The 20,471-nt window shown below is 37.5% G+C and overlaps 4 protein-coding genes and 1 non-coding gene across 8 annotated transcripts; 4 read left to right on the top strand and 1 right to left on the bottom strand.

The window, feature by feature from the left end:
- The first annotated feature begins 913 nt into the window (after positions 1-913).
- On the top strand, positions 914-3,317 carry LOC112187845 (protein CREG1). 2 transcript variants are annotated; one of them, XM_024326796.2, is made up of 6 exons: positions 914-1,161; positions 1,688-1,723; positions 2,195-2,396; positions 2,504-2,582; positions 2,689-2,806; positions 2,993-3,317. In XM_024326796.2, exons 1-6 carry the CDS (start codon positions 989-991, stop codon positions 3,015-3,017), a joined length of 633 nt encoding a protein of 210 aa, XP_024182564.1. In that variant the 5' UTR covers positions 914-988; the 3' UTR covers positions 3,018-3,317. The 2 variants fall into 2 exon arrangements, with proteins under 2 accessions (XP_024182564.1, XP_024182563.1); XM_024326795.2 differs by lacking the exon at positions 2,993-3,317 and having other exon boundaries at positions 2,689-2,810.
- Positions 3,318-4,089: 772 nt separating this feature from the next.
- On the top strand, positions 4,090-10,102 carry LOC112187189 (CRM-domain containing factor CFM2, chloroplastic). 2 transcript variants are annotated; one of them, XM_024325874.2, is made up of 13 exons: positions 4,090-4,866; positions 5,079-5,589; positions 5,668-5,798; positions 5,884-6,177; positions 6,255-6,411; positions 6,570-6,862; positions 7,348-7,407; positions 7,525-7,578; positions 7,681-7,791; positions 7,885-8,598; positions 8,688-8,922; positions 9,214-9,344; positions 9,461-10,102. In XM_024325874.2, exons 1-13 carry the CDS (start codon positions 4,186-4,188, stop codon positions 9,674-9,676), a joined length of 3,588 nt encoding a protein of 1,195 aa, XP_024181642.1. In that variant the 5' UTR covers positions 4,090-4,185; the 3' UTR covers positions 9,677-10,102. The 2 variants fall into 2 exon arrangements, with proteins under 2 accessions (XP_024181642.1, XP_040370622.1); XM_040514688.1 differs by having other exon boundaries at positions 4,703-4,866; positions 5,057-5,589.
- Positions 10,103-14,399: 4,297 nt separating this feature from the next.
- On the bottom strand, positions 14,400-14,473 carry TRNAN-GUU. The gene has a single exon. It is a non-coding gene; the product is annotated as a tRNA-Asn (tRNA).
- A 134-nt stretch (positions 14,474-14,607) lies between these two features.
- On the top strand, positions 14,608-17,249 carry LOC112188213 (ferredoxin-thioredoxin reductase catalytic chain, chloroplastic). Of its 2 annotated transcripts, none has more exons than XM_040514903.1 (6): positions 14,608-14,931; positions 15,239-15,351; positions 15,482-15,531; positions 15,666-15,737; positions 16,630-16,703; positions 17,089-17,230. In XM_040514903.1, exons 1-5 carry the CDS (start codon positions 14,832-14,834, stop codon positions 16,676-16,678), a joined length of 384 nt encoding a protein of 127 aa, XP_040370837.1. In that variant the 5' UTR covers positions 14,608-14,831; the 3' UTR covers positions 16,679-16,703; positions 17,089-17,230. The 2 variants fall into 2 exon arrangements, with proteins under 2 accessions (XP_040370837.1, XP_024183060.1); XM_024327292.2 differs by having other exon boundaries at positions 14,619-14,931; positions 16,643-16,703; positions 17,089-17,249.
- A 1,112-nt stretch (positions 17,250-18,361) lies between these two features.
- LOC112185253 (F-box protein At2g05970-like) lies at positions 18,362-19,552 on the top strand. Its single transcript, XM_024323501.1, has one exon. The coding sequence runs from the start codon at positions 18,362-18,364 to the stop codon at positions 19,550-19,552; it is 1,191 nt and encodes a 396-aa protein (XP_024179269.1).
- Positions 19,553-20,471: the final 919 nt, after the last annotated feature.

The following is a 20,471-nucleotide window of genomic DNA, read 5'->3' on the forward strand; positions in this document are numbered from 1 at the left end:
GAAGAAAAACTCAAAAACGTGGGTTGGAAAAGATAAAGACATTATCCGGATTGAAGCAAGAAGTGATAGGCCCAAAGCCCCAAACCTATACTGCAGGACCGCAACTCATTCAGGTGCTATAATTCACTACATGCAAACTATATTAGTCATCTTGCAATCTTTCTTCCTTTTCTTTTCATTTTAGATTTCTGTATTTCCTAAACTTTCTTTCAAGCTTTTAATTCAATATATCTCTCGAAATGATTAAATATTACGAAAAAAGAAGATTACTTGTCCAAAAGAAAAAGAAGAAAAAAGAAGATTAGATTTATTTATTTTTATCTGAAATATTCAAATGATAATGGATTATATTTTATAAGGCATAAGAAAACTTAAATTTCAATAAAAAAAGAAAATAAATTTTTGGAGATTTTTGATTTGAAAATTCAATTGTATGAAATTGTAAGATTTAAAAAAAATAATAATAAAACTCTCTGTCTCTCCTTAAAAATTATCAAAATTGCATGTTTTTGGTTTGGCTCTAGTTACATGGATGTCTCTCCCTAGTTTTATTCTCATAATCTGTTAGTAAACGCCCTCTAAATGTCTACTGAAGATATTTTCGAAAATATCACAAGATTTATAGTTTTATACTTTTTACCAAGTATAGATGTCATAATTTGACGACTACACTACTCTTTCCTTTTTTGGTACAGACAACTACTCTACTCTTTCATTTGCACATGAGATGTGTAAGTCACTTTATCTTTTCGGATAAGTTCAATTATTTGGATGAAATTTACAATTTGATTTATTTTTTGGGACAGTTTGACAGACCGATTTGCCCTTAACCAATTACGCTTTCTCATATCCTACACCCGGTTGCAGAGGACATAACCTTCCCCTGAAGTTTCTGTGTATAAATACTCGGTTCGAGTCTATTACTGTACAAACTAGTCTCCTTGTTTTCCTATACGAAGACCAAGATCAAAACCAGACAGTCACGAAGATGAAAACGCTTCTTCATTTGGTTTCTGTAATCTACCTGGTTTCTGTGGTGCTGGGTATCCATGGACCTGTTGTATACGGGCGGTTACTATTAGTGAAGGATAAACCCGACCCGGAAAATGCTGCTGCCACTGCTCGTTGGCTGGTCTCCCAGAATTCCTGGGGTGTCTTGAAGTAAATTTTCTCTTTTCACCCTTTATTTCTGTGCTTCTATCTTGTTGATACTATAAGAATTGATTAGGGGAGCTCAGCTTTCTTAGAGGAACCGGTTTTTCTGGGTCTATTATCTGCGTTTTATGGGTCTATTATCTGCGTTTTATTTTTGGTTGCTGATTGAGGAACCCATTAGGATTAATTGATTACACTTTTTTTAATGTTGGGTATTCATTTTTGTGTGGTAATGAAAAAGGGCGTGGATGATGTAATTGGGTGGTTTAGGTACATACAAATTTTGATTGGCTTGTTGAAATGGTTGCCAAGAAAGAAAGACAGGAACTTTACTGTTCTTGAAATTTTAACATGTATCATCTAATCGGTAAGATGTAATCTGGTTAAAAAGTTTGATCGTTTTCCTCGATAAATTGTCTACTGCTTTCCAAAGCTTGTAAATTTTTTGACTCGTGTTTGCTTATGTATTGTCTTTGTGTTTGGAAGCTTGGATTTGAAAGTTGAATCTTACTTGTGGTTTTTGTGTTCACAGTACCATCTCAGGTGAATTGGGAGGAGCACCATTTGGGTAAGATTTTAATTTGTTTTTAGTTTTATTACTCTTGTCTGTGTTATCCTGTTGCTTCCTTATCTCTGATGTGTATGTGTTTCGAGTTTTCTTTCTTTAGATAATATTGCTAGTTTCCATGTCTCTTTGCTCACACTATTAAGTTCAAGTTTAGCTCATAACTGAACAATATCAGTACTGGATTGAGCCAGAACCTTTCTTATTTTGCCCTCATCAAAAGAAAGTGTTGTCCAAAAAGGTTCAGATCACCATTGACAAATGACAAGATAGTGTTTGTGTGTGTGCGCGCGCGCGCACGTGTGTAACGCATATCGTTCTTTGATTCAAATTTTGAAGAGCTTCACTCTTGTTATGCCTTGCTGGACAAGTGTAATCTATGTTTGCCTCAGGATCTTGTATCTTTACTTGTTTATTTGTTACTGCAACTCCTACGATGTTTCTGTATCAAATTGATCATCAAATACAATACAGGAATGTGGTATCATTTAGTGATGGGGAACCTGGAAAAGGAAGTGGTATCCCTTACTTCTACTTGACAACTCTTGATCCGACTGCAAGAAATGCACTGAAAGACCAAAGGGCTTCTTTGACAATTAGTGAGCATCCTATTGGAACCTGTGGCAAAGTTGACCCTGAAAACCCCACCTGTGCAAAGATTACACTTACAGGAAAGGTGTGTTGCAACATTGAGTTTATTCATTATTTGCTAAAAGAAAAAAAACAGATAATAGAAAAAGAGGTGTCAGTCTTAACTTTACTAACCCAAATATCTGATTTTAGTTGAAGATTGCTAATGAAGGGCCCAAAGAACAAGAAATTGCTAGAAAGGCCTTGTTCTCAAAGCATCCAGAGATGAAAGGTAAGTGCACATGAAATTACATCTTTTGTGTCTACAACCACCTTTTTTTGTTTCATTTCTTGCTCATGTACTATGTTGATCTTTATTATTGTTGGATGATTAACAGATTGGCCCAAGGGTCACAACTTCAAGTTCTTCAAGTTAGACATCGAGGATATCTTTTTGATTGATTGGTTTGGGGGTCCAAAACCTCTCACAGTGGACCAATACCTTCAAGCCAAATTGTGAGTGTCAAAGTGGAAAAAATAGAGTAGATAATATATAGCAGAACCAAAAAAATGAATGTAATCTCATGTTATCATATGTGAATAAATGAGGAAATAATTTGGTTTAATGTCTCAACTCTCAAGTGCTTATCTTTATTTCCTTTTCTTTTCTACTTCCTGAATCTGGTTTTCTGTCATCTACAGGACAGAACCTGCCTTCATTCTGTGATTAATCATCCGACTGTGGTTCCGCTTGAATGTGCCTGGTTATTAGTTGGAATTCCATTTGAATTGTGTACAGTGATTCTGTGTAAATGAAAAGAGACAATTGTATATAATCATGTATTTCTGTAAATTGTCACACAAATGTGCCATCCTATTATCTGATAGAATAACAGGAGAGAATAATTTATTTGTACAATGGAGCCCAATTTCCTGTGTTGTAAACTGAAAAAGGTGATACAATGCAAGTTGAGAAGCTCTTGGTTTGTGTTTGATTCATACATTCACCTGTATGTATTTTCAGAGATCGTTTCAGTATGTTGTCATTTGTGAAAGGCCAGATTCCCTTATTCCTTGATCAGATTGTATGAATGTTTTTACCAAAATGCCTCATCACGAGCAATTTGTTCATAATAGTTATGGTTATTGGCAAGTCACCCTCACTATTTCTGATGAAACCTATTGCGATCTTGTTATCCTCCAAACTCCGTATATATCATCTGTGCAGGCTTTGTAGAATGATCAGAACGAAACAACAATTTGATCGATGTCCCACTGGGACTTTTGCGAAGACTTGGTTCAGAAGAAATGCCTTACCATTATACTAGCTGTTATTCGTCCTCAAAATTAAAAGTTCATCATGATCTTGGCTAAAAAATGCAAAACATATGGACGGAAACAAGTGAAACATCGGTTACATGCATGATTTAACATTAACTTAACCCAAGTTGAAAACACGTATACTTAACTAGTTATAAGGTTTGAACACATGAACGAAAATGTATTGTCCCAACTTTAGTTCATAGTATCTCATATTACGAGTATTCTATATTTCTAATTTCGTCGGCCATTAATAATTTAAATGAGTGTGTGTTACTAATTTGCTAACATAATCGAGGAGGTTTTGCTACCTCACCCCAAAAAGTTTTGATATGAAATTTGTCATGATCGCTAAAAAATTCAGAGGATACAAGAATTTCATTTTGATACGTTAATGGACAAAGAAGGAGCTTCATCTGATTTTATTTTGTACATATATCTTCACGTCACGAGCGAGTCACGTGATTATGGATAGAGATAGATAGTCGTTAACATTCACCCGCCTGAAACTTGAAGCCCTGAAGATGCACCTCTTCATCTTCAACTTCATCTTCAAATTCTAAGCTCCCCCTAAAATGTTGCACTCCCTAACTCACCTTCCCGCCTCCTCTCTCCCGCCAAAAACCCTAACCCACCACCAATCCTTCTCTCCCTTCTTCTCCTTCCCCCAAACCCCCAAACCCTCCAAATTCACTATCCGGAGCTCCGCCGCCGGCCCCCAGACCCTCGCCCCCAACTCCGCCATCCAACGAATCGCCGAGAAGCTCCGCAGCCTCGGGTTCGCCGAAGACGACACCAAAAAGCCCGAGTCCAAACCCGACCCGAACTCCGCCGGCGAAATCTTCGTCCCCCTGCCGGAGACTCTCCCCAAGTACCGCGTCGGGCACACCATCGATGCCAGCTGGAGCACGCCGGAGAATCCGGTGCCGGAGCCGGGGACGGGGAGGGCGATTTCGAGGTTTCATGAGATGAGGAGAGAGCTGAGGAGGCAGAAGCAGGTTGAGGAGTTGGAGAAGAAGGAGAAGAAAGAAGAGAGGGTTGCTACATTGGCCGAGATGAGCTTGTCTGGGGCTGAGCTGAGGCGGTTGAGGACGGTTGGGATTGAGCTGAACAAGAAGATTAAGGTTGGGAAGGCTGGGATTACTGAGGGGATTGTGAATGGGATTCATGAGAATTGGCGGAGATCGGAGGTTGTGAAGATTGTGTGTGAGGATTTGTGTAGGTTGAACATGAAGAGGACTCATGATTTGTTGGAGGTTAGAATCCTTTTTCGCTATTCAAGTTGTAATTTTCGATATCAAGATTGTACATTTTGTAATGTGATTTTACTTGTTGTAGATTTGAATATTATTGGAATTGATGGGATTGTGACCGTTTATGTAGTACAGAATCAATCCTGTAGTTGAATAATCACAATGCTTTAGCCAGTAGTGGAATTAATTGTAGTTTTTGTTGTGGACATTGTCAGAGAAAAACTGGAGGGATGGTTGTTTGGAGGTCAGGAGCGAAGATAGTTTTGTACAGGGGGGTGAACTATAAGTATCCTTACTTTTTGCGGGGTAAAAATCATGAGGATTTGACGAGTGATGGTTCTGGTGATGCGCTACCGGATGCACACATCAGTGATGGAGGAACAGATAAAGCAAACTCTGCTACAGGATCAAGTCCAACTGACGAAGGAGCTCAGCCAGCGTTAATACAAGGGGTTGGTTTGGCAAATAGGTTTCGGTTTCAACTTCCAGGTGAGGCAGAACTTGCTGGAGAAGCTGACCGCTTGTTAGAGGGACTTGGGCCGCGGTTTACTGATTGGTGGGGATATGAACCTCTCCCTGTTGACGGGGACCTTCTACCAGCTATTTTGCCTGGATACAGGAGACCTTTCCGCCTTCTTCCGTATGGCTTGCAGCCTAAGCTAACAGATGATGAAATGACCACAATTAGGAGACTTGCCCGACCCTTGCCATGTCATTTTGCATTGGGTTAGTTTGGCTTATGATGTTACAACTCTTGTTCTTTCCGGCCAACATTTATTTTACTACCTTTTCTCCTTTTTACAGGAAGAAATAGAAAGCTTCAAGGGTTGGCTGCTTCTATTGTCAAACTCTGGGAAAAATGTGAGATTGCCAAGGTAGCTGTTAAAAGAGGGGTTCAGAACACTAATAGTGAGCTGATGGCTGAAGAGTTGAAGGTGGGAATATTTCTTCAGTGTATCTACTTATTGGAACCAGAACACATCATGGCTATTGCTTCACTTAAAATGTATTCTGTTGCAGAGGCTGACTGGAGGAACTCTGATTGCTCGGGACAGGGAATTTATTGTTTTATACAGGGGAAAGGATTTTCTGCCGCCTGCAGTTTCCTCTGCCATAGAAGAGCGTAGGAAGTCTGTAATATATGCAGATAATCGGAGCAGGCAGTTGAGCATTTCTGCTACAACGGCACAGGACCATAAATCCAGGACTGACCCGGAAAATAAAAATGATCTGACCAATGGTCTTCCATCTGAAAAAAGAAAGCTAAAGTCTACTGAGGCAGCTGCCAGTAGAGCCAGCATTAAATTATCCATGGTATGGCTTCCTGTGATGCTACAGTTACATCACTTTTGGTTCAGCTGTTTTACAAATGGCACATCTGCAATGAACAGGCTTTAGAAAAGAGAGAAAAGGCAGAGAAACTTCTAGCGGAGCTGGAGAAAGCAGAGAGTCCCCAGCAACCTGAAATAGATAAAGAAGGTATAACTGAAGAGGAAAGATATATGCTAAGGAAGGTTGGCTTGAAAATGAAGCCTTTCCTACTAATGGGTGAGTTATACTATCTTTTTTCTTGGACTTAGCAGCTGTTACATCATTAATTCCTCTTTTAGGACTAAAGCATAGGCCATATTGGAAATCCATCAAACCATCTGGCTCCTTCAAAATCATTTCCGAGAAAGATTAATATAGTCTCTTAAAATGTTCAGGTAGACGAGGAGTATTTGCTGGGACAATTGAAAACATGCATCTCCATTGGAAATATAGGGAGCTCATTAAGATAATATGTAATGAGAAAAGCATTGAATCTGCTCAGCAAGTAGCACAAACTTTAGAGTCAGAAAGTGGTGGGATACTTGTGGCAGTGGAGAGAGTAAGTAAGGGTTATGCAATCATTGTGTATCGTGGAAAAAATTACATCCGGCCTGCTAATTTGAGACCTCAGACACTTCTGACTAAACGAGAAGCACTGAAGCGTTCTATTGAGGCACAGCGTCGTGAGGTAAGTTGCTTTTTCATCGGCTCAATTGCATTTTATCCGTTCGTCATTATCAACCTGCATCCTCTAACTTAAAATGTTTAAGGAAAAAAGAAAGAAAGAAAGAAAGAATCATATGAGACAAGTCCATTCATAGAGGCAGGACTAATGGCCAAGTGATCTAATTCTATCAAATTCTAATTCCCCCTCTAGACTCATATTGGCTGAATCATTGCTTTTTTTTAAAAAAAATGACCTGTCAGACAACGGATATAGTTGCATTGTCATAACTCGTACTGGCTGAAACAGTGCTTTTTTATTTTAAAATGACCTGTCGGACAACGGATATAGTTGCATTGTCATGTAAAATCTATGGGACAAGGATCTTGGAACAATCTTGACTGTTTTGGTTGAGAAAAGCTATTGCATAGTTTTTTGTATTGTTCTTACTTTTTATCATGTGAACTTCAACATCTGATTCAGTTTTCTTTTCGTGCTGTGAAATGCAGTCCTTGAAACTTCATGTTTTAAAGCTTAATAAGAACATAGATGAATTGGAGCAATTGGTGGTGAGTTTTCCTATTTTTCTATTATCTATATCTTTACTTTATCCTTTTCTCTCTTTCATAATTCTATTCCACTTGTGCACATCAAAGCAAAAATGATGCATTATTTTCCTCAACCAGGTTAAAGACAAGGGCGCAAACAATATGCACTCTGTCAATGAATCAAAGGAATTGGTTAGCTATCTGATGCCTATATACTTTTTTGTGCTTCAGACTAACTTAAACTATTTAGCTGGATTAAAATTAACAGTTCCCCCCCCCCACCACATAAATCAGGTCAGGGAGGAGGTGAACAATGTTGAATCAGAAGAACATTTGATATCAGATACTGAACTTAACTATGGTGCTCATTCGGTTCAACCTGATTTGCATGAAGAGATTGTCAAGGTAAAGAGCATGGTAATATGTCAGACATCTGTACAATATATCGTAACTTTCTTCAAAAATAAAATCTGAAATAGTTCATAAATGTTCTTCAAGGTTAGAGACAAACAAGAATCTCTTGTGACAAAGATGGATGTAAATGATGGAATGGGTGCTCTCATGAATGGCTACTCAGCCACACAACAGGGTGAGGGGTACGGTCGCTCTTCAAGCTGTGATGTGGAGGAGACTGATAAAGTGGAACCAGGGTCTTCAAATGAATCAATTACAAGTGAATCCCCGGCAAATTTTTTCAATGATAGAAAGGGAGAAGTTGGAGACTTAGTAAAGGCTAGAGACAAACAAGAACCTCATGTCATAAATGCGGATATTGATGATGGAATGAGTCCTTTCATGAACAGGCAGTTAGCCACACAACAAGATAAGGGGATTACTTTCTCTTCGACATGTGATGAGGATGGGTCTGGTAAAGTTGAACCAGTATCTGCAAATGAATCTGTTACAAATGAAACCCATGCAGATTTTTTTGATGATATAAATGAAGAAGTTGGAGTTTTCATTGAGGCTAGAGCCAACCAAGATTTACAAGTGACTCAAATGGATTTAAATGTTGGAATGGGTGCTGTAATGAACAGCCAATTAGCCACTCAACAGGATAAGGAGATTTTCTCTTCAATGTGTGATGAGAATGAGACTGGTAGAGTTGATCCAGGATCTTTAGTTACAATTGAAACCCATCCAACGTTCTTTAAGGATGGAGATAGAGAAGTTGAAGCTTTTGCTTCTACATCTTTCCCTGAAGGTGTTATGGTAATATAAAGAAGTCCTATGCTTGTTTATATTCTTTTATCTTCTTTTCTTGGCAACTTCTTATGTTGTCTGATTTTGTGGGGTTTCAGTCAAGAGGTCTGAGCAGTTCTGCAATTGTTGACAATCAGCATAATCGTTTTGATAATGAGGCCCGGGAGTCATTAGGTAGATCTGACAATAGTAAATCAAAATTGCCAGTGCCAATAATGGGAAGAAAGATTTTGAATGACATGCCCTCGAGACCTGTGCATTTGTCCAACAGTGAGAGGCTTCTTCTGCGAAAGCAAGCCCTCAAGATGAAAAAACGCCCTGTCCTTGCCGTTGGTAATTTTATTTCCATTTTGTGTTTTCCAGTTTCCCTCTTATTGTTAAACTATTATGCTAAAAAACAGTAGTTATTTGATAGTTAATGGACTGCACTGGTTGCTAGTTTGTATCTGAACCTTACTTTGGCACTATGAATTTTTCTTTTTTCATGTTTCATTTGAAAAGTCTTACTGCCCCCACATTATATAGGCTCATGATTATTTACATGTCCTAGCATAGATTTCCAAATTCCTACCCTATATGAGACCTTATAATTTCTAAAGTACTTTGCTGTTGATCACTTCTTAGGCAGGAACAATATTGTAACTGGTGTTGCAAAAGCAATCAAGGCGCACTTTGAGAGGCATCCTCTTGCCATAGTAAATGTCAAAGGCAGAGCAAAAGGAACTTCAGTCAGGGAAATTGTTTTTAAACTGGAGGTGTGCACAGAAATTCGTCTCTTTTTCTCCCCCCTTTTTTTTGTGCTAACATCATGAATAGGCTGTTCTGTGCTTCCATTTAACTTGTCTGAATCTCTCTTGTCTGTCCTTCGCAGCAAGCAACAGGTGCAGTTTTAGTCTCCCAGGAGCCAAGCAAAGTTATACTTTACAGAGGTTGGGGTGCAGGAGATAGTCCTGGAAATAATGATAAGAAGAACACAAGTGGGAAAAAGGCTGCTCCTGTGTCTCCTGAACTCTTGGCGGCAATAAGACTTGAGTGTGGTTTACAGAATCACGAAAAGGAAGATGCAACCGTGGAGGCTGGATTCTAAGTTTGTACCAGAAGTTACCCACTGCAGAGACCATGCACATACACTCACTAGATACTTAGTTAGCAAGGATTCACATTTGTTCACATCATCTTTAGGGCCTGAATATATCCGGAAACTCTTCTTTTGGCAGCTCCAATCCAGGAATACCATCTCAATGAGCATCATCGTTAGCTCCACGGGTATTGCTTGTACGCTGAATATATTGTACCCCATTTGTATATAGAATGCTTTGTTGATATATCTAGTGACTGATCTTGCTACATTGCAAGTCAGAGAGCTTGTTTTCGGGTAGAGTTGAGGTTCAGGTTATGATAGAATTGGAGTGTAATTTCTCTATGCACCCTTCTCTATGTTAATTTTTGACCATTTGTAAACATTATTGAGAAGAAAAATATTGGTGATCCTAGCATTGACTGAAATAGAAAACCCTGTTCTCGTATCCTAGTTCTGAATCTGGTCCTCATAGTAAAAGGGTTTGGTATTTGGAGCCTAGAGAGGAAGGCGGCCAAAAACTCCTGATCAGGTGCATCTGACGATGAGGAGTCATTTTCGTTGTGTACGAGTGTAGACCCCTCGACTATGACATTATAGGCCCATGCTCGCTGCTGGCCTGCTCGCCTTTCATTCTTGTTGTCGGTTCTTCGACCATGTTCCCCACCTTCTCCTTCCTGAACTTTTTTTTTCCCGTACTCTTTCTATTTCTCTAGGTGGGGGATTGTTTCATTTTTATTGCATTCCACGCTTTCTTCTTATGAATAGTTAAGACGATACTAAGACGTAAGTTAGCTCAACGATAATTCTCTATAAGATCTATCTTGTCTACAAGACCTATAAATTTGAATTGCTAGTAGTAATTTCCTATCATCGATCATGTGTCTATCTTTTTCTTCATACGCAACTTTATTTCTGATAACTCTAATTAGCTACATATAACTGTAGTAATGAAAAAAAAATGGTGAAAATTGTGAAATACATGGCCTTGAGGTCTTGATTTCTTGATATTGATGAAACTTTGAAGTCTTTCAATTGTACGGGTGAAATGATGACCTGAAACAGCTGAAGCCCCAAGCCTGAACGCTGAAACCTGAAGCTAACATAGTAAATGGGCATCTGCTAAATTTAATGCAATGACATAGCACAGTTAAGCAGAAAGCAGTAAAATGCACATAAAATAGAGTTTTATGTATGGTTAAATGTGGTTGTTACATATATTTTCAACCATAAGATTAAGAGTCAATCAAATACCACAATCAAATAGCTGGATTTTTTATTTATTTTAGTAACGCTGAAAAATATATAATATAATATTAAATACACGGAAAAGAGAGTGTACTATATAGCCTTTAAAAAAAAAAAAAAGGAGAGTGTACTATATTACAATAGTTGCTGAAAATCGCCTCTAGTTTTCTCATTGGATGGAAGACATGAAGTATTACTTGCCCAAAATGATAATATTGTTTGACACGCGCTTGGAGTTCAGATGAGACTGGCTAAGCCATCTCTCTCACTAGTCCCTATTTTATTGTAGTCTCGGGCTTCATGAATGAATATCATCATCACACTCTTTTTCTCTCTCTATCATTTGTCAGAAAGGAGAGAGAGAGAGAGAGGCACAAAAAACCTAGAAATTTTGCTCCCTTTCTTTCAACGCCTGAAGCCAAACGCAATCATGTTGTCTTCTCCTTACCTTCTTTATCGCCATCATTGCTCGCACTCCTTCCTCTTCTGCTCCAGCCCCTCCTCAACCACCCCACAAAGCCGACACCATCATCATTATCACCTACAAAGGAGAAAGAAGAAGAAGAAGAAGAAGAACAAGAAGAAAAAGAAAGCTTTTCAAGGCACAACAGGAAGATCAACCCTAGCTGCTCTCTAGCTAGCTTAAGCTTTCTCTTTGGTTGCCAGTGATGAACAAGTGAAAAGTATCTTTCTGATCCGACGATTTCAAAGATTTTCAAGTCTTTTCTTTTGGGGAATCAAGCATCATGGTCCGACTCTACTTCGATTTGCTTGTGTATGTTCCATCAAAGCTGCATCAAATCGTTTTTCAAGTTCTTATATCGATCGGTTTGTAATTTCTCTCTCTTGTTTATGTGATCCATGTACTTGGGATCTTGTTAGATATGGATTTTTGTTATTAGGTTATTTAAGTACAATTAAGTTACTAGCTATCTGGTTATGAAGGAAGTCTTTTGCTCTCTTTGTTTCTCTCTCTTTCTATCTCTCTCTTATCCGTGTATGGATTCCCTTGCTGAATCATCAGATTTAGTGTCTCTTCAACTCAACGTTAGCTTGAAGATGATTGTTTTTGTGTGGTTTAAATTTCCTGCTGAAATGATGATATCATATATGACTATTGGAGTCCAATAATTCTAGCTGAATGTATGGTTTGATACTTTGGTTAGTATTATTAGTTCTACTTCAACTTGCAGCTGAAAAACACTAATTAGTATACGATTGAACCAGAGAATCGTACTCGGTGATGTTAAGTACGTTCGTAGAAAACTTAATTTTCTAACTAGATCCACGCCATGATCCATAACAGGGTTTCATTTAGACGTGTGTGAATTAGATTAATAGCAAATTACCCTTTAATTTGCCTTATGTTGAACTTAATATGAAGATTCAGGTATTGAGTATTGACCAGTGAGTATTTTTGAAGATTCTGCTAGCTTCGCACGTACCCGAGAAGAACCAAAAACAAAAAACAAATAACATTTGGTACTCAAAAGTTTCTCTATTCTACATATATGGAACTACTTTGCCTGCATCTTTATATGCATTTATAAATCATGCACTATATATAGAATTGTTCTTATAGCGATTCCTCTTCTTCTTCCTCTTCCACACACTGCAGTTTTTTTTCCATTAATAAACATCTGTAAGTTGGATTCTTTGGAGTTCTTTGTTCGGGAGCTTACCAGTTGATATATACTTGAAGCTTACTATATATGGAGTGGTGGCCTTCAGATATCCATACACTCTAACCTATGGCAGCCTCATGTCACATGCATGTGCATAGTTGATGTGGACTTAACTATCCATTTTTAGTGTCAAAATAAAGGTCATGACAAAAGGTTATGATCGCCGATCAGTTCTTTTTGGCTATGTGGGTTAGAATAGTTAATCCAAAAGCAACTAATTAACCCTCATATGCATGTCTCTAAGTTCCTAGGGTTCTTCCAATGTATGAAAAGTTGAAAACAACGAGTTGGTAGCCATAGCTGATTCTGGAGCTTAATTAGTTTGAACTGAGTGAGTCTGATATTATTCGTTTATAGTTTCAATATGTGTACTTCACATGCACGATCATGATGGAGGAGAAGATGAAGAATAATCATGATGATGATGCTATGGTGCAGAAGCGCCGCTGCCGCTACTGCTTTCGGCAGCAATGGCATTCCAGAACGATCGTGATAAAAGTGGTGACAAACTGACAAGTCCCACATTACTTATTGAATAGTAATCATGATAAACATAGCAAGAACACGTGCTGGATGTCCAGAAATCTTAATCAAGGACATGGATAATTCAAAAAAGAATAAGGAAATTAAAACAATGTCTATACACGAAGCTGATATATGAGAGCAATGACCATATATAGTTCTACGCTTGACTCAAATCAGTCAAATGTACCTTTCTTTTTCTTTTCCCCAGTGCTTTTCTTTCTGTTGCTTTCTCAGGACATGTTCACGGTTTAGCCAATTCACACGGATGCATATGTCTTTGAGACGTGCGATGACAAAAATGAAAAGAAGAGGGCAATTATAAAGAATATCTGTACTTGTTCCAAATGTATCCGTATAATTGAAATTTTAAATTTTAAATGAGAATGTAATGGTGATAATCTACACAACCAATGTCCTAAAGAATGTACGTACATACACCAAATTTTGCCTCCAAATATATATAAATGCTTGGTGGGATTCAATTGAATTTTGAACTTCGAAGTGAAAATGTAATGGTGATAAACTACCAATTTTTCTTTTTTTGGTGGAACTCCGACGAAACTAAAAGGGACAAAATAAGAGTTTTCCAATTTTTGAAAAAGGTGGAACTCACAGGTTTACCAACAATAGGGAGAAAAAACAAATAAGAATATGTGAAAAAAAATCCTGCCAATGAGAAGGACAAGATGAGTTCTTTTGCCTTTAGGATTAGCTTAAGTGGTGAGTGAAGGTAGAGAATTGGGTTAGGATTAGACTAGATCATCAGTAATTCTAGATTTTTAACTTTTAGAAAGAGAAATGGAACATAGACATACATGTTTACCAACATCAAGGATTTGTAAAAATTAAAAAGGAAAAAAAGGTGAAAAAAACAAATAAAACAAACAAAAAAAGAATTAGAAAAGAATTCTAGCAAAACTAAGAGAAAATGGCACTGTAAGGAGGGTCGACAAAGGTTGATTTTGGTGGACGAGCTTGACTTGGAGTAGAGAGTTGCAACATGAGAAAAAAAGGGGCCAATGAGAAAGACAAGATGAGTTTTTTTGCCTTTGGGATTAGCCGAGTTTTTTTGCCTTTGGGATTAGCCTAAGTGGTGAGTAAATGTAAAGAATTGTGTTAGAATTAGACTAGATTATCAGTAATTCTCAATTTTTAAATTTTAGAAAGAGAAATGGAACGTAGACATAGAAAAGAATTCTGGCAAAACTAAGAGAAAATGGCGCTAGCACAGGGATCTGCAAAAAAAAAAAAAAAAGGTGTGAATTACTAAAATGCGCTAGAAGGAGGGTTCGAACCTCCGACCTTGTGGTTAACAGCCACACGCTCTAACCAGCTGAGCTATTCCAGCCACTTGTTAACAGACAATATATTCTCTACTCAAATAACATAGTATCGACATTGATGCGTTGGGCATGTGGGTTGGGGTTTGTGACTGTGCATCCCTTAACCGCCCTTCATTGGTAGCGGACCGAGTGGTTGGCGTCTCCCCTTAACCGATATTCCCAAAACGAGTGGCACCAAACCAAACCCCCCTCAATTTCCCCAAATCCCCTAAATTATATAAACAACCGCATTATTACCCACCAAAAAAAAATATAAAAAACTTAATCAAATTTCATATCACTCATCTCACTCTCCCAAGCTCACAGAGAGATAATAGTCCCGTTTGAATTTTTCTTCAGTACCGAAAAAACTCGCCGCCGGCCATGACTCTCCAGCTCCAAGCTCCGTCGTTCGGCGCCACCATTTCCTCGCTCCCTTCTCCTCTCACCCGCTCCACCCGCCGCTTCGTAATTCGAGCTCAAGGTTCGAAATTTATGCTTTCATTCTGTTTTTGTGAATTCCCAATTTGTTGGGTTTTCGGATTTGTAGCCCTAGTTTTGGTATCCGAGTGAAAAGTGAAAAACTTTGAGGTAGGGAGACTGTAATTGAAGCAATTTTTTTCCGGGTTGGATTAGGATAATTTATTTGTTATTTCGTTTAATGCAGCGTATCAGCCACGGAGTGATAGTGTTTTTGAGATTTTGTTTTAACCAAAAAAAGATTGTGTTTTTGATTTTAATGTTGGGGTTACGTTATATTGATGTGTAATAGAAATAATGTGTTGTGGCAGTTGAACCAACTGAGAAGTCTGTTGAGATTATGAGGAAGTTTTCGGAGCAGTATGCTCGTAAGTCCGGGACATATTTCTGTGTTGATAAGGGTGTCACTTCTGTTGTTATCAAGGTATGTATCGAATTCGATAAGCATACTTCTTCATTTATATCATGAGGGAAGCTTTGTTTAAGGATTTGTTATGTCTTGACCGTGGCATTTGATTGTTTGTGAAAGAAACTCATTTTTGGATTTTCAACAGGGATTGGCAGACCACAAAGATTCATTGGGTGCTCCACTTTGCCCTTGTCGGTAAACATCTGTTCTTTCACATTGTTTTTGAATTGGGGGTCTAGTTTTATCCTATACTTTTAACTCCTATCAGGTGTTGGTGATAAAAACAGTCATGTTCATGCTTTCTGAGTCTGAACTCTACTGTGTTGCAGGCATTACGATGACAAACCGGCAGAGGCTGGCCAAGGCTTTTGGAACTGCCCCTGTGTTCCCATGAGGGAAAGGTAAATTCCATTTTATTATTTAACGAAACTAGCGAGACAAAGTAATCAAGGTGTACCAACCAAATCTTTTTCTTTTACATTCTCCATGTTCAGTAAGTTGTAGATTCAAATACCTGATTGAAATTTAGTTGAAAACCTGGCAAATACTAGTATAATGTGATATATTGATGCTCCTTACAAGCACAAGAGTTTGGTAATCAGACTTTGAAATCAAAAGATACAATTAACAATAGCCTTGCTAGATATGCATTAAAGCAAAGATACTTGCGTTGCAACTACTTGCCCTAGTAATGCGAAGATGTGTTCTTTATATCCACTCTATCAGATAGTTACAGAGTCATATAAAATTTTTTGTTGGAAAACTATTGGATAGATACTTAAGATTAAAGCATATCATCAGCATAATTAGAGATATAATGTTCTACAAAAGTAGGCAGTTTGCTGGTCTTATTATTCTCTGTTGTTCTTAAGATAATGGGGTTTGTAGAAATCCTACATGTTGATCGGCACATACCATTCCATTTCTGTTTCTTCTTTCATAATTGCCTAAACCACCAATTTCAGTCTTTCCCTCATTCTTATCCAAAACCTCTCTCTCTCTAACACACTGTCTCTCCACCCACAATACGCACGTGCGACTTATGATCATTATTAGGTTGAAGTTAGTTGATGTCGAGGTTGGATATAAGTTTTAGATTCTGATCTAATCCAGGCATCTAGCTTGACAATAAACAAATAAACTAATTAGAATGTGCAGATGCAATAAAAATCCCATTAAGTAACGAAATTGAACCACAACCTTATCAACACAATTTGATTTTGACGTTTATACTTTTCCCATCATTATATGCCAGCTTATATATGCAAATCCAGTTCATGTTAAAATTGTAAGATTTTCTTGGCAGGAAGGAATGCCACTGCATGCTCTTTCTCACCCCTGAAAATGATTTTGCTGGACAAGATCAGGTAATTTATACACCTTTCCTTTAGTTCATCAAATTGTAGTTGGTTTCAGAGAATCTTTTGACTATGGTTGCTTATGATCATATAATAATTTTACAAAATGGCTGTTGAGTTAATGCATATAAAATGGTTGCTCTTTCAACTATGGTTGTTTATATCATATGGTTGTTCTACAAATATGTAATTCAAATGGCTGTTAAGTTATTGCACATAAAATGTTCTTCTATATGAATTTCTGATGTATATCAATATTTCACATAAAACAACATAAAAACGCTTTTTTGTTGATGATGTTCTCTTGCAAACTGATGGCACATTCATGGCATATTACTTTAAATCTTTTTCTACATATATCTAATTTTTTGTCCCTGTAACTCTTGTGCTGCAGACCATCACCTTGGAGGAGATCCGAGAATCGACCGCAAACATCTAATAAGCTTCGATATGTATTGAAAATTATGTATAAACAGCCCACTTATGTATTTGATAAAAGGAAAAGAGTAAAAGAGTTCATCTTTTAATGTCTCAAACTAGACTATCTGATCTTAACTTCTTTTTTTCTTTGTTTTTATCTGCATACAATTTTCATTTGCTTCTCTTCATTTTAGTTGAAGCACACGTAAAGGCAAAGCCATGTTTTACTTGTAGCCAATATGAACAGAAACTGTTTAGAGCACGACCCAATTTGATGCATAGCCAACAGTCCAACACTACGTGTGTAGTGGTTGTTTGAGTGCAGGCGTTCAGCTCTAAAATCTTAGAAATAATAAGTAGATATTAAAAAGTAATAATAAGTAGATATTAAAAAGTAATAATTCAAATTCCTACACACGTAGTGTTTTACTTATTATTACTTTTTAATATCTACTTGTAGCCAATATAAACAGAAACTTTTTAATATCTACTTATTAATATCTACTTAATATCTACTTATTGTTTCGTGCTTATCTTAGAAATAATAAGTAGATATAATTCAAATTCCTTCTTCCACTAGTACAATTTCAATTTCAATTTCAATTCTCCATGTTCAGCTCACCCAAAAAAAAAAAAAGGCTAAATACTGGTTATTACTTTATGGTTTAGGTCCAAAATCAATTCAGTCCCTGGACTTCTAATTTTATCAAAAATACTCCTGCAGTTTCAATTTTGATCTAATAGGTCAAATATGTTAGTTTTCCGATAATTGAGTCATTTAACTTATTGATGTGGTTCATATATGGCCTATGTTCATGTGGTGTTGAGGTGGCATACATAGTCAATTTAGGAGTGGGTCTCACTATTAGAAATCTATTAAATAAAAAAAATTTCATCAAATAATCCAACTATAAGTTGAACACATAGCAGAATATTAATGAATTGGACCTATTAGATCAAAATTGAAAGTATATGGGTGTTTTTGATGAAATTAGAAGTCCAGAGACTGAATTGATTTTGGACAAAAACCACAGGGTAGTTATGACCTATGTGGATAATTATGTTGATAATGTAAAACTAGTATGCAGTTTTGAAATGTGTTATCTTATTTAGCCCAAAAAAAAAAAAATCAATTCTCCGTACTGTAACAGGAATCCCCGGGCCACAAGGGAACTCCTCAATACATATATATACCCAACCCTACAAGGTAGGCTTAATGTTATAAAGCGCTTGATTACTTGGTCAGTATGTCTATCCAAAAGCACAGGCGTTCCAATGAACATGATTATAATCAGGGGAGCAAGTTGTTGAAACAAGTCCCAGATGAGATTATGGAATTGATTCTGCAGCGACTAAACATATTTGACTACCTTGCGTTTCGTCAAGTATGCCGTTCTTGGCATGCCATAAGCAAGCGCTGCTCCCCTGCTCCTCAGCTTCCATGGCTTCTGTTTGATTCTGACCCTTTCCACATCCAAGATCACTGCCTTGTTAGCTGTCTCAGTGATCCCAGGACTCACTATTCAGTCCCGCCAAAGTTGTTTTATGAGTCGAGATGTCTCGGATCAGTTGAAGGCTGGTTGATCATGGCTGCGCGCATTCATAGAAGTTCTCCTGTTGTTAACTTGTTATTGAATCCAATATCAGGTTGCCGAGTCGAGCTCCCACCACTATCCACAATTTCAGGCCCTCGGAGCACCAGACTCGACTTCTTACGGAAAGCAGTAGCCTCTTTCGAACAAACAAGGCTAGAACAGTGTCTTGTGGCTAGCCTTTGTGACGCTGGTCGTTTGGCTTTCTGTAGAAACATTGATGAATCATGGACCCTCGTTAAGGCCAGAGAGAGGAATGTGGTTCTCAGATTTGAAGACGTAGAAATAATCGATGGGAAATTATATGCTGCAACAACCCACAGCACCTTAATGGTGTTTAACATCCAAGGTGTTACCTATACGGCTGAAAGGGTGGTTAAGCTTCCCTATTTCGGTATATACTACCATACTGGTCCCTACATAGCAAAAGATGTCGCAACAAAGGACCTGTTTATCGTTTATTCTAGAAGTATTGCCTCATCTAATCATTCTATTATTGTTTATGATCTTCCAAGTCGTACGCGTTATCACACTCGAGCATTTCGGGTGTTTAAGTTAGAGTGCGATAACAGTGATGATCCTCACTGTGTAGAAGTTTTTGATCTTGGTAACCGGACATTGTTTGTAAACGACCTTGGCACCAAAATTATATCTTCTAGCAGCGACCTTGAAAGAAACTGTATTTATTATGCTTTATATCGGGATTACACTAAAGAGTCCAAGACAGATTTTGGCGTATTTTCCTTGACAAATAAGAGCATCAAACTCTTGACTTTCCCTGGGTATGCCTCCCTTCAGGGATTTTTCAAAGGAATGTTGGTTTGGTTCACACCAAATCCTTGGTAGATTTATGAATCATGTATTTCGGATTGGAATAAGCTAGTAGCTAGTGTGACTGCATCATAGTTAAGGCAGTAATAGAGATCTGCCAGCAAATGAATGCTAATGTTTTACAAAATGGCTGTTGAAGTTGATGCATACAAAATGTTTGCTCTTTCAACTATGGTTGTTTATGATCATATGGTTGTTCTACAAATATGTAGTTCAAATGGCTGTCAAGTTATTGCACATAGAATGTTCTTCTATAGTTCTGATGTATATCGGTGTAAAACATAAAAACGCTTTTTCGTTGATGATGTTCTCTTGCAAACTGATGGCACTACCGCCACTACATATATCTAATTTTTTGTCCCTGCTTTTCTGCAATGCAGACCATCACCTTGGAAGAGATCAGAGAATCAACGGCAAACATCTAATAAGCTTCAATGTGTATTGAAAATTATGTATAAACTGCCCACTTATGTATTTGATAAAAAGAAAAGAGTAAAAGAGTTCATCTTTTAATGTCTCAAACTAGACTATCTGATCTTAACTTCTTTTTTTCTTTGTTTTTATCTGCATACTATTTTCATTTGCTTCTCTTCATTTTAGTTGAAGCACACGTACGTAAGGCAAAGGCATGTCTTTACCTCTGTAGTCAATAGAAACAGACAATGTTATTTCTTCTTCTTTTTTTATTTTATTTTATTTATTTATTTATTTATTTTTAATTTTTGGCGTAGAAACCAGAGACGGTTTAGAGCACCACCCAATTTGTTGCGTAGCCTCCAGTGGCCGTGGTGGTTCTTTCAGTGCAGGCTTTCAAGATTTTGGTGCTAATTTTATAATTTAGAATTAAATATTAAGAATTAATAACTCAAATTCCTTTTACCACTGTTAAAATTTCAATTCTCCAAATTGTAATAGAATCCCTAGTCATGGAAAG

The sequence above is a fragment of the Rosa chinensis genome, chromosome 2 (assembly GCF_002994745.2).
Source record: "Rosa chinensis cultivar Old Blush chromosome 2, RchiOBHm-V2, whole genome shotgun sequence".
NCBI lineage: Eukaryota > Viridiplantae > Streptophyta > Magnoliopsida > Rosales > Rosaceae > Rosa > Rosa chinensis.